At 42.2% G+C, this 13,716-nt stretch overlaps 1 protein-coding gene across 4 annotated transcripts in view; it reads right to left on the bottom strand.

Moving 5' to 3' along the window:
• Positions 1 to 13,716, bottom strand: part of ASXL2 (ASXL transcriptional regulator 2) — a 108,865-nt gene that overhangs the window by 66,614 nt on the left and 28,535 nt on the right. For 2 of the 4 annotated variants that reach the window (XM_038751463.1, XM_038751462.1), the window contains exons 2-3: positions 12,164 to 12,246; positions 10,878 to 10,880 (exon numbers count right to left, since the gene is read on the bottom strand). In XM_038751463.1, coding sequence (XP_038607391.1) covers positions 10,878 to 10,880; positions 12,164 to 12,246 — 86 coding nt within the window. Of the gene's footprint in view, positions 1 to 4,383; positions 4,387 to 6,024; positions 6,081 to 10,877; positions 10,881 to 12,163; positions 12,247 to 13,716 lie in introns of those variants that run through there. The other 2 variants (XM_038751466.1, XM_038751464.1) reach the window with 2 other exon arrangements.

Consider the following 13,716-nt stretch of genomic DNA (forward strand, 5'->3'; position numbering starts at 1 on the left):
CCAGGGCTTCAGATGACAGAGTTTGATTCTTTTATGGATTCTGGGATAGACTTGAGCTACCAGCCTCTGTGAGCGCTTTTGGCGCAATTTCTAGAGCACTATGGAGTTCTAGCTTTTCAGTGTTGGGGCTGGTCACCCCTGCACCAAGAGAGAAGGGTCCTTTGCTTCTCTGAAACCTCTTTCTGGCTCTGGGAAGACCTAGCACTATCCCTCCTACTAGCCAACTCCTACTACATAAGAGGATGGCAAGTGGAGAGGGAGATATTTGGCAGAAGGGCTGCAGGTATCAATTCTGGAGAAATCTGATGAGAAATAAGTTCAAAGATTTATGATAATGACAATAATAATATTTGCTAAGCACATAATAGGTACCAAGCACCATACTAAGCACTGGGGTAGATACAAGATAATCAGGTCCCATATGGGGCTTACAGTTCAAGTAAGAGGGAGAACAGGTACTGAATCCCCATTTTGCAGATGAGGGAATTGAGACACAGAGAAGATAAGTGACTTGCCCAGGGTCACACGGCAGAGAAGAGGCAGAGGCAAGCCTAAAACCCAGGTGCTCTGACTTCCAGGACCATGCTTCTTCCACCAGGCCACACTGCTTCTCATTATAGAATAGTACAGTAATTATAAAGTTATACTGTAGCTTGGAATCAAACAAGCAATACTGGGAGTCAGAGGACCTGGGTTCTAGCCCCAGCTCCACCATTTGCCTGCTGTGTGATCTTCGGCAAGTCACTAAACTTCTCTAGGCCTCAGCTTTCTGATCTGTAAAATGGCAGTTACATACCACTCCTTGCTACCTAGATTGTGAGCCCCATATGGGAGACAGGGACTGTGTCCGTCCGAACTATCTTGTATCTACCCCAGTGCTTAGTATGATACTTGGCACATAGTAAGTGCTTAACAAAGACCATTAAATTAAAATAAAAAATAATAATACTTTATAAAATAACAAAGGATTTACTGAAATCAGCTGGTGTACCCACAATTAAAAACAAAATTAATCCTCATGCATTCGACTATGGAATTCCAGTAGACCAAAAACCCACCAAAAAACCCCCTAAAAGTGCATTATCTACTGTCAATTCAGACTATGCTATGATGTGGATTTTCACAACAGATTAGTGTGAGTCATTGCCCAAACTGTTTGTGTGCTTCAGACTAAGTTAACAATTAGCTCTAAAGCAAGTTGCTATATTAACCAAAATAAATCAACCATGGAACGATACTCACATTATGTGATTCTTTCCTCGGGAGAGATTTAATTCCTGCCTGTCTTACCACATTCGCATTCTCCTTCTTCCCAACTGTTTCCCAAGAGATCTGTCAGGATTCAAAAATCTACGTCCTGTTAATTTTTGCCTCGGAACCCATTTACTCTTTAAAAGGGTGGGGCCCCACCACTTTCCCTGCCTCAAAGATGCCATATTGAAATTACTCTCCCTTGACCCAAACTCCAGGTAATGATTAATTTCCCTACTAACAATAATAACTGTGTTATTTGTTAAGCATTTACTACCCGTCAAGCACCGTTCTAAATTGCAGGGGCATGTATGAGTCAGTCAAGCTAATCAGGTTGGACACAGCCACCACCTCACACAGGGCTCCCAGTCTTAATCCCTATTTTACAGATGAGGTAACTGAGGCACAGAGAAGTTAAGTGACTTGCCTAAGGTCACACAGCAGACAAGTGGCAGAGCAGAATTAGAACCCAGGTCCTTCTGACTCCCAGGCCTGTGGTCTGTCCACTAGGCTATGCTCTCTATCCTGTCTGAGCTACTCAAAGGAGGCTCCAGCTACAGCTGCCTCTTCCTCTCTGTTTACCAAGGTTATCAGTGACTCCTCCTAGTAAAAATCTAATTGTTTCTTCCCTGGCCTAATCCTCTTTAACCAGTCTGCTGGTTTCAACATGACTATGCCCTCCTCCAAAAAACTCTACCTAACCTTGGCTTTGTACACTCAGTATTCACCTGAGCTCCACCCGTTTTCTTCCTTACCTGACCTTTTAACTATGGGAATTCTGCATTACCAGGATTTGCTTTTCCTCACACACACTCTGCTTCTCTCACACTACTTTTTCCTCAGCACATGCTGCTCATATCCTTCCCACCAAGTTCCTTCAAAGGTCTCCTGAAAAGTCACCTCCTTCCTGGAAGGGTTCCCCAATTACCACCACCCTCCCAGCAAATCTTTCCAGTCACACCATCCCATCATCCAGCTCAGCATATACATTATTTATTCATATGTGTCTTCTTGTGGCTATTTTCTCCCTATTAATCATCTTTTGTCTACTATCTTCCCCTTCTCAGGTTATTAAACTCCTTGAAGGTATGGAATTAGTCAATAGAATTTATTGAAAGCCTTCCCAGTGCAAAAGATTATATTACGTTTATGGGAGTATACAACAGTGGCAAACACAATCTCTGTCCTGAAGGTTCTTGTAATTTAATAGGGAAGAAAGAAAAAGCTAAAAATTTTTTTTACAAGTAGAGGGAGCAGAAGGAAGAGTAAGGATGTATCAGGTAGCATAAATGTCAGGATGAAGTAGCTGGATAATTGAACATATAAATCTGCATTTGCACTTAAGTACCAGTACAGTGCTGCAGATATGGATTCCCCTTAGTCCATTATTTTACGCTTAAACCTATAATTTTCTAACAAATTTTAAATCTAAGCCTACCCACTGTCACTGCACTTAACTTTATGCATTTGATAGACTATAAAAAGGAAGAAAAATGTACTACTTCAAATACCTAAAAATGGAAATACAAAATTTCCATCATTTTTCCAGGTGTGGGAACACAAACTATAAGACTTGGGCAGTGAGGGGAACCACATGCAGTCTTTCCTGCTGAGCGTTTATAGCCTTGGAAATTCCCTGCTTCCTGACTAGACAAAACATGAATTTGCTGACCTCAGGGCCTGGTATAAGACCTAACTATTCAGCTTGACTCATTTGGCAGCTAGAATTGTGCTACTACCTGTTTTCAAATGGTAATAGTTATTTTATAAATGTGGTTATATCATTTTAACTATAATAATGATAATATTCATTCATTCAATCATATTTATTGAGTGCTTACCACGTGCAGAGCACTGTAGTAGGCACTTATAATGATGGCATTTGCTAAGCGCTTACTGTGCACCAAGCACTGGGGTAGATACAGGGCAATCATGTTGTTCCATGTGGGGCTCACACTTTTAATCCCCATTTCACAGATGATGTAACTGAAGCACAGAAAAGTGAAGTGACTTGCCCAAGGCCACACAGCAGAAGAGTGGCAGAGCCGGGATTAGAACCCATGATCTTCTGACTCCCAGGGCCATGCTCTATCTCCCACGCCATGCTGCTTCTCATGAATTTCTGAATTTTACCATACTCTGAAGCCACTGAAGGTACATTTAAAAAACCTGAATTAAATTAATGCTATCTCAAAACTAATCCCAAAAATGTTAATGAATCAAGTCAGAGAGATAGGTCATAACAGGTGGAGAAATAAGGAAGACAAACTCACTGTACATTGTTTCTGATACTAGGATGTTTGCTTTCTCTGCCAGAGTTCTTAGGATTTTAAATATTTCAGGATTTATAAAATAAGCTTGGCAAGGAATACTAGAATTGTCACACTTCTTTGGAGGAACAGGTGGAAGTCTTGCTTGAGTAAGCAGGACATCAATCTGCTAAAAATTAGATGAGCTTCATTTTAGAAAAGGAACATTGTAGCCTCTGAGATTTCCTTCAGCAGTGATTCATTAAAAAAATTTTTTTTTCAGTGGTCTGTTCAGCTGTGCCCACTCCATTATCCACTATATGCTGTCTTTATGGAGAATATTGTAGTGGATCAGAAGCAGAAATCAAAAAAATCAGTATCACAAAGGGAAGCGGAAGATGTGACAGGGAGGGGTAGTTTGCCAAATAGATCAATAGGAGATTATTCCAGATATAAAGACAGACACAAGAATGGGTGCAAAGAAAAAAAAAGCACAGGGGCTTAAAAGAAGAGTGTGACAGTGAAGATATGAATATATGAGAAGAAAGCAGTAAAAAAAACTTGAAGGTGAAGATAGAGAAAAAGTAAAGCAAGAAACAGACCAACTGAGGACCTCAAAATAAAAAAAATGAGTGGTGGATCATGAGGGATTAAAAAGGGGGATGCAAAAGCAGGCTAATATTACGGACAAGACGGAGATACCATCCTAATCATGGAAAAGCCCTCTTTTTCCCGGGCTCCCTCTCCCTTCGGCATCATCTATGCTTTTGGATTTGACATCTCTGGGCATTTGATATTCACCCCCCATCCTCAGTATCACAGCACTTACAAACATATCAGTAAGTTACATATTAAAAATTACTTATATTAATGTCTGCATCACCTTCTAGACTCTAAGTTTACCGTGGGCAGGAGACCTGTCTGCCAATTCTGTTGTGTTTGTACTGTGCTTAGCACACAGTAAAAGCTTAAAAAATACCATTGATGACAATGGTGATGACTATGATGACAATGGAAAAGCAGTTATCTGTGCCAACAAAGGGGTGGGGGCCAGACAGTAGCCCCCGAAGGGATTCAGAGCCCACAAATTTTCCCCTCCACACCTCCGGGGTTGAATATCTGACCAAATCCATGTCATCCTAATGTACAGAGGTACAATTTACTATATTTAGCGCACCTACTCCATACATAAAATCTAACTGGACATCGCCATTTTTCATCATCATCAATGGTATTGAGTGCTTAGTATGTGCACAGTACTGTACTAAGCACTTAGGAGAGTACAATACATCAGTTGCCAGACATCTTCCCTGCCCACAACAAGCATACAGTCAGAGTCAGATGGAGTTGCTATCTGACAGATATACAGTCCATCTGAGTGAGTTCTCCAGGGGAGTCCTGCCTATTACCAGATATACCTGATCTGCAACCAATCTACAATAGTCTCCATTAGGATGGAAAAAGGCTAATCTGTATCAAGCTCCCAACTTCAGCTCCCCTTTTCTGTAGTTCTTTTGGACATAAAAGTGAACTTTGTTTTGTTTGGGTTTTGTGTGTGTGTTTTTTTATCATCAAGAAAATGTTAATAGTTGTAGTGGTTTCATGATTTGAGGCTCAGTCTCTGCTGTGGCATTTAAATGCCCAACATCATAAGTGCGTTGCAAACTGACTGTTTTATCATGAAACACTACGAAGGAGAAGGAAGACTAGTCAGAAGAACAAAGAACACTCCAAGGAAAGAAATATCAACTTAGCCTAAAATTTAAGACTATTCTGGAACAAGTCGATGAGTGTCGGTGTGATTTGGGACTAGTGAAAGTAGATATGAGTTCCTAGTGAATAAGCTAAAGTAGCATTCCGTTACCATCTGACCATGTGGGAGTTCTCAGAAACCAACCAATCCTGAAGATGAACCATAGGTGGAGAAAACAGGAAAGAAAAAAAGGAGGAGGGAGTTTGGGCCGTGCTAGGCAAGGTCTCTCTCATGAAGCTGGTTCCATGGCAACAAGGAGAGTGAACTGAGCTGGGGAGGGGTAGAAGAGAAGGAAGGAACAGAAAGACCGAAATAGATAGGGTATTAGAACCCACTGGGATGCCAGCACTGGCAGAGAGAAAGCCAGGGGTGAAGGTATCACAGGCAGCAGCTCCAAAATGAGAAGCATCTTAGCTTGGCCCAGAGAGGGTCCCACAACATTCCTGTGCCATTAAGCAACAGAGGATTCACTAGGGTCAATAAATTCAGCCCTGAAATTTGCTGCTCCTGGGAAGCTGGACTAGTTTCCAGGTATTTTAGACACAACAGTAGTATAGACGGCCCAGCAAACTGTGGACATCCAATAAATACAACTGGTTGAAACAGAATCTGTTATTCTGATTAGATGCCAAAAGGTAACCAGATAATCCCTAGGCTAAAAAAGATGAAGAGCTTTACTAAAGTTGGGACCTTGCTTTCAGGACACTAGGCTGGCCTTCAAATGGCATTTGATTTTTCTCTTTCCTGAAAAAATTACTAATATTGGTTTACCTTATATATCACAGGAAATGAAGAACAGCTTTGAGATCTGTCACTTCCTCTGAAGGCACTGCATAAATGTAAAATAATAATGTGATTGAGACAAGCTTTAACCCTTTGCAGTGAAAAAAGTCTGTCAAATTGAAGTTCCTGAACACTTTTTTTATGTTCCATTACGGTATAACGAGTACCATAAAGTCAGCCTTTCTATTTGAAGGCAAAACCTTTGGGATTTATAGTGGGAAATAGGCGAAGGTTGGCTCCCAAAAATGTGGAACCTGAAGATATGTTGTATGGAGGACTGCAACCTCCTTTAAATGAGGAGGTATTAATGAGATACTATGGAATTCCAAACTGTTTTTCTTTCCTCTTTGATAGTGAGCTCCATGTGGGACAGAGACTGTACCTGATCTGATTATCTTGTATCTAGTCCAGTGCTTGGCACATATAAAGTTGTCAATGAAGTTCTATCATTACTACAGTTCACAACTGCTAATGGGATCTCAGGTACACCACTGTTCCTAAAATGACTTGTTCATCCTTAAGCAATTGATATGAAAGCCCAAATGATTTCCCTCTGACACAAAATTCATCAGAATTAAATGTGACTCTGAGAATTCCCAATTGTGTTACCATAACATTCTACCTGGGACGACTGTGAAGACCACTTGGAACTTTCTGGTAGTATGTATACATGGGATTTCTTCAAAAATTCACCGGATGCATAGGAGACAAGCTCCATGACAAGCCCCTGGATGGCTGAACTTGCAGCGAGAAAAACCTGTTGGTTATTATACGGTGAGGAATCTGGGAAATGGTGAGGAATTCAGTAAGCATACAAGTTTTAGCCAGCAGGATGTTCACTTTCTATTTCTGGATATCAGAGAAATAAAGAAATAAGAATATAAATTGACCTGCCCAAAAATCAGGAAGCAGCACTCACCTCAGGCATATGGATAGCTGGTCAATATCCCTTAAAGACTGCACTTTTCTTTGCTCAAAGAAGCAAGGCAAGAATGAGGTGCTACTGGGACCAGAGACTGCTTTGTTTCAGGTTCTGATGAGAAGTATTATAATGTGCACAAAATCTACCCCTACTACCCTGAGTGAAGAATACAATTAAATACTTCAAAGGTGAAACACTATTATTTTATTTGTTTGATGGGATGGATGTGTTTTTGAAGACAACAGAGATAAGTAAGGGGTCCCAAAGTTAGTCATGCAAATCAGTCAGAGAAAATAGAACTGATTCAGGTTGGAAGTTTAAGGCAGAAAGGAACTTGCATCAGTCACATACCTAAAATGTTATGACACCATAAAAATATATTTTCGCAACTGAAGGAAAACTTTATGAACAGAAATACAGAATTGGAAGTGAGCCAAGTAATAGACTTACTTACACAAATAATCCCACATAGATAAGAATCCAGTGAAGGAGATTCAATAACCTATCGTGGTAATCTACACAAATCTTAAACAACTCTGTCAGGAACTTCTTTTTAAATCTAAAATCAGTACTGTTGCAATATAAGCTCATTTCCTTTTGCTTTATCCTCATCAGAAGTGAACAATTGGTCATCAACCTTTCCAAAACAAAACATTCACTTTAATATCCGTTTTAGCTCTCAGCCTTCTAATAAGTAATCCTGGACTCCCTAGCCTGTGGAGATAATATTTTGAACCACTTAATCATCCTCAGAGTTGCCAACTTTTCATTCTGAGCATGAGAGTTAGGGGTGAGATTTGAACTAGGTGTGATTCTGGGGGGCAAGGCTTCCCAAAATATGCCTTCCAGAGTAAGCTCCCAAATCTCCTGGCTGGCCCGAGACCCAAACAGAGGAAAATGAGGAAAGAAAGGAAAGGCAACCCCTGACCAGATCTGATTGGGTGCAGAAAAAGTCTAGACCCCAGCCAGATCCCACAGACCAGCAAGAGGACAAGACACAAGGGGCTCACAATCTAAATAGGTGAGAGTGGACAACATACTAACAGAACAACTGCAGGGATTTTCATTAAAACTTTGATATCCTTGCCAAAAAGGTGTTCGTTCTTTATTTTCCACTTTTGGACCTTTTCCTTAAATTAGCCTCCCTCTGACTTTACCAGCTGCCCATCCACTTCCACGTCAAGAAGAAACTCCTTACTATTGGGTTTTAAAGCACTCAATCACATTGCCCCCTCCTACCTTACCGCTCATTTCTTACTAAAGCCAGCCATTTTGCTCCTCTAATGCCAACCTATTCTATCTCATCTATCTCGCCACCGACCTCGCACCCACATCCCGCCTCTGGCCTGGAACTCCCTCCCTCTTCATACCCAACCAACTATGACTCCCCACACCTTTAAAGCCTTATTAAAAGCATATCTTCTCCAAGAGGCCTTCCCTGACTATGCCCTCATTTCCTCTTCTGCACTGCCATTGCACTGAGATTTGCACCCTTTATTTACCCCCCTCTAAGCCTCAGAGCACTTATTTACATATCCATAATATATTTATATTAATGTCTGTCAGCTTCTTAATAATAATAATAATAATAATGGTATTTGTTAAGCACTTACTATGTGCAAAGCACTGTTCTAAGAGCTGGCTTCTTGTGGGCAGAAAACATGTCCACCAACTCTATTATATTGTACTCTCCTAAGCTCTTAATACAATGCTCTGCATACACTAGACATTCAATAAATACAATGGATTGGCTGACAAACATCTTAACAAGGTGAACCAGTACTTCCTGGAGCACAGATACATCATTTTCGTATACTATTGTCGCCTAAAGTCATGTATGTGAGATTTTACTGGACACACATGATTTTTATAAGCGTTTTAAATATTACCACAGGCTAAGAACATCCCACAACCCAGAAATATGTGCAACACTGAGAATGTGTAAACTCCATCCCTGAAGTTACAACAGGTCACTATATCAATTCCCTCCCCATTGTCTCCTTCCCTCATGCCATCCTCCATAATTCCTGCCAGCATTTCAGCTCCTTTACCCATACTCCAAATGTGCTCAATTGGGCGGCATGGTTCCTTTCACACCCATTAGAAGCCATTTCCACAACGGCCACTACAGCCCACCTCCTGTCTCCCTTCTTCCTGATGTCCACCTCATCCCCCCAGTGCCACGTTTCATTTGCTAGCTTGCAACCCTTTAGGATAAAATAGGCAGGGATAAAATAATAGGCAGGGAAAGGAAGAGGACAAGTTGACTGTTCCAGCACCTGTTAAGAAGCAAAAATAAAAAGGCTCCACACAGCAAGATTCAATTCCCAGTGATCGCAGGGGGAGAGGAGCCTGAAAATCAGCCAGGAATCAGCAAAGGCAGGAGCCCCCAGACAAGGGCTCAGGAGGGTCCTGCCTAAGAGACTGGGCTGAGGCCCATGGGTCTAAGGAGAGAGATGGAGACGACAGATGGGCCTCTCAGTGGAAATGCCTGATTTCCCCTCTGTCCTCCCGGGAAGGACCCAGCCTGCTTGAAGTGAGGGGCAGTACCAGTCACCTAGCCTGGGAGCACATCCTGAGCATCACTGTTTGCTGGACAGCGTAAGACAATCACTATGCAACTAGTTAATTGTGTTATTTGTGGGGTAGGGTATTGAATGTCTTCTTTGTTATGTGTTCTACATTTCTGCAGTTTTGAATGCTTTTCTTTAAAGCATCTGAGAGAAAACTTTAGGTTTGAACTTTAGGTTCAAAGTATGTCATAACTAACAAAGATTAAAGAGTTGTTTAACGATGAACAATATAGCAAAAAGGAATTGTACATTCAGAAGTTTCATACAGGAAATTCATTTTTTTTCTGGAACATGTCTTAATTTATAATATGTAAGTCTAGGGGAAATCTCACTTTACTGTACCACTGTATTTTATAGGTAGGGAATATGTCTACCAACTGTTGTACTGTACTCTCCCGAGCACGTATAGTACAGTGCTCTGGACACAGTAAGCGCTCAATAAATACCATTGCTTGATTTCTAATTTTGTCATCTTTCTCCCTTATGACTATTGAGGGCAAGTTTTAGTTCCTTGGCCCACTGAAGCAAAACCCTGAACTGCCAGCCCCATGACACAAGATGCAATCATGTCATATATTGCGTAGCACAGCGTGAAGAAATCATACACAGTGTTTTGTGGAAGTGACTACCCCATGCCAATTTGGGGCTATTGCAGTTCATGCTGCCCGGGAGGTAAAGCCAAGTGTTGACACAGCTTTTTCATCAAAGAGATGGTCCTGCTCTTTCCTTGTTCCCTCTTCCCCATGCCAATGCCCCTCCTGGCCCCCTCTAGTTCAGTGCCTATCCAAATTTGCTCCAGGGAAGAGAAAGACACTTTTCCAAGATAACAGCAGCACCGGTGCATCATTGAGGGTGGGGAGGGATAATACCATGGACTCTGGGACCACATGACTCCTCCAGCACTGCTCCTTCTGATGCTGTCCATCTTGAAAGTGTCCTAGGCAGCTGCTTACCTTGTTTACCATCTGAAGTCAGCCCAGGTGCCTCTTCCACAGCCTGCTACATGGTTTAAGTTCCTTGTGGGCAGGGAGCGTGACTGCCAACTTAGTTATATTGTATTCTCCCTAGGGCTTCGTATAGTGCTCTGCACACAGTAAACTCTCAATATCATTATAATAATAACGGTGGTATTTGTTAAGGGCTTACTATGTGCCAGGCACTATACTAAGCACTGGGGGGGGGGGGGAATACATGTAAATCGGGTTGGACACAGTCCGTTTCCCACATGGGGCTCAGATTCTTAATCTCCATTTTACAGATGAAGTAACTGAGGCACAGAGAAGTCAAGTGACTTACCCAAGGTCACACAGCAGACAAGTGCCAGAGCCAGGATTAGAACCCATGACCTTCTGACTCCAGGGCCCATGCTCTATCCACTAAGCCATGTTGCTTCTCCATTGATTGCTTAGACCCCACCCCCAACCCTGCCCCTTTACTACTCACAACTAAAGAGGTTGTCGGTCCCTGGGCCACACCATACTGCCCCAATCCCAGGGCTAAATTAAGCCGCCAGTCAGTTAACAGGTACTTTATTAGCTCGGCTAATTGTAGCCCTGGATTCAAATCTTGACTGCAAGTAGGGGAATGTTTGCTGGGGCTCTGCTATTACTGGTGAAGACTGCCAATGAAAGAACCACCCAGAATATTCCGGGAGGTGGCCAGGCCCACAACGATCCTGAAAGACAGCCACATAACATGAGTGGCAAAGACCGCAGTGGCTACCTAGGCAACAGCCTGCTGGTTCCTGGTACTAAGGCACTGAATTGGCACTGCACAGCTGTTAAGCTGTAAATGTATCCTGTGCACACAAAGAGCCTGACACACACTTCAACGTGCTGTACTCCAGCCCATCTACTCGCTCACTGCCCTTCCTAATCCAGCAAGAAAACCCCTGTCAGGGACAGAGAACACAGGTGGCACATTCTTTCCCACAGATCCTGAAGTCTCCGGACCGAGACTCATCCGCCATTCTAAGTGAAACACCATCAGCTATTTAATAACCACTTAGTGCACCATCTAAAATAGGGTAGCCCAACTGCGGTTGTTCTTCACTTGCTGGGCAACCTGCACATATGCACTTTATTATTTTGGGGCCAAGCTGGAGAAGGGTGTCAAAATCACCTCTACCCCTGGCCCTCGCTGTCTCTTGCTCACCGCCACCCCTCACTGCCCATTACCCCACCCAGGGAACATCTGGTCTCCACCACCCTCCATCCCTACCAAAGCTAAACAAAACCCAGGCTCAGTTACTCCTCTAAAGTAGTAGAAACAAAACAGTCCAGATACAGTACATCTTTCTCCCTGTTCTTCCAGGCCCTTTGTGATAAAAGGACAATATGTTGGCCTGAGACTCATTTGTTCTTCACAAAGTTAGGTCCTCACTTACTTGGAAGATAATGTCATTATTTTCACCCTAATCATTCATTGCAGTCTGAAGTCTTTTAGAAGGAGGACTTTCAAAATTTGCACTACATCTTTTAAGACATGTAATACTGAAGAACTGAATCAAATTATGAGAAAAAGGAAAGGAAGATATAGAGTACAGCACTCAAAATTTACACACTTCAATCTCAGAACACATGGTTTATATTAAATGCTAAGTATGATGCACCGATTGCGGCAGTTAACTCACCTGATCTCTTTCAGCCCTTCTCTCTGGATAACTTGAAGAATTTCTTTATGGCTCATCGGGGTGTTGGGGTATTTTTCTAGGACCTGGCAAACAAAATGGACACTGAATTACCTGGAATGTTTTTTTTCTAAAACCTATGTTGTTATACTTAGATCTACAGTTTTAGGGTTCATAAATGGAATTTATCCACTTAAAAATCAACATGACAAACCAGGGATGGTTTAAACACATTTGCAACAGAAGTCCAATGATCCACTTTTATGCATGGGATGGGCCTATCCCTGATTTTAAACAACATTAAAGGTGAAGAGGAAGTCCCAGAACCAGTGATATTTGGTGGGGTGGGGAATGCGCGTGGGGAGACAGAATCATTTACAATTGCCCAACTTAATATCCATTCCAATATACTACTGTTTGACCACAGGCATACCCACCTATGAACACTCTTGCTGATGACCAGAGAAACAGCCATCCCAAATGTTGCCAGCAGAATAACATAGTATAGCTCAAAAATTTTTATCACCCAGCAATCAAATGACAAAATCTTCTCCAGTTCAGCAATCCTATCATTCCTGACCAACTCAAGCAAGATGGTACTGCAGCATTCAGCACTACTGAATAAAAGATCTGCCACTCTGCCTCCCTTATACACCTCAAGAATTTTTTTAAATGGTATTTGTAAAGTGCTTACTTTACTTACTAAAGCCAGGCACTAGTCTAGACACTGGAGTAGACACAACATAATCAGGTTGGACTCAGTTCCTGTCCCACATGGGGCTCACCGTCTTAAGCCCCATTTTACAATGAAATAACTGAGGCAAAGAGAAGTTAAGTGACTTACCCAAGGTCACACTGCAGATAAGTGGTGGATTCAGGACTAGAACCCAGGTCCTTCTGACTCCCAGGCCTGTGCTCTACCCATTAGGCAATACTGCTTCTCTACTCTAACAAGAATAATAATAATAATAATAATGGCATTTATTAAGCACTTACTATGTGCAAAGCACTGTTCTAAGTGCTGGAGAGGTTACAAGGTGGTCAGGTTGTCCCAAGGGGGGCTCACAGTCTTAATCCCCATTTTACAGATGACGTAACTGAGGCACAGAAGTTAAGTGACTTACCCAAAGTCACACAATTGGCGGAGCTGGGATTTGAACCCATGACCTCTGACTCCAAAGCCTGTGCTCTTTCCACTGAGCCATGCTGCTTCTCATGCATCATGGGTGGTTGAAATTAGAAAGTCACCTCCACACCTCATAAGGTGATATTTTCTTATTTTAATCCTTATAGGATTTACATGTACTGTGCTTTAAGAAATGCATCCCCAGGGTTACTAATAACCTCCTTCTTGCCTTTGACACTGTGGACAACCCCATTCTACTGGAAACATTATCTAACTTTCACTGACCCTGCCTTCTCCTGGTTCTTGTGCTATCTCTCTGGCCACTCAGTCTCTTTCACAGGCTCCTCCTCTGGCTCCCACCCTCTTAACTACAGAAGTCCCTAAAGGCTGTTTTGAGTCCCCTACTATTCTCCAGCCACATCTACTCCCA

The sequence above is a fragment of the Tachyglossus aculeatus genome, chromosome 9 (assembly GCF_015852505.1).
Source record: "Tachyglossus aculeatus isolate mTacAcu1 chromosome 9, mTacAcu1.pri, whole genome shotgun sequence".
NCBI lineage: Eukaryota > Metazoa > Chordata > Mammalia > Monotremata > Tachyglossidae > Tachyglossus > Tachyglossus aculeatus.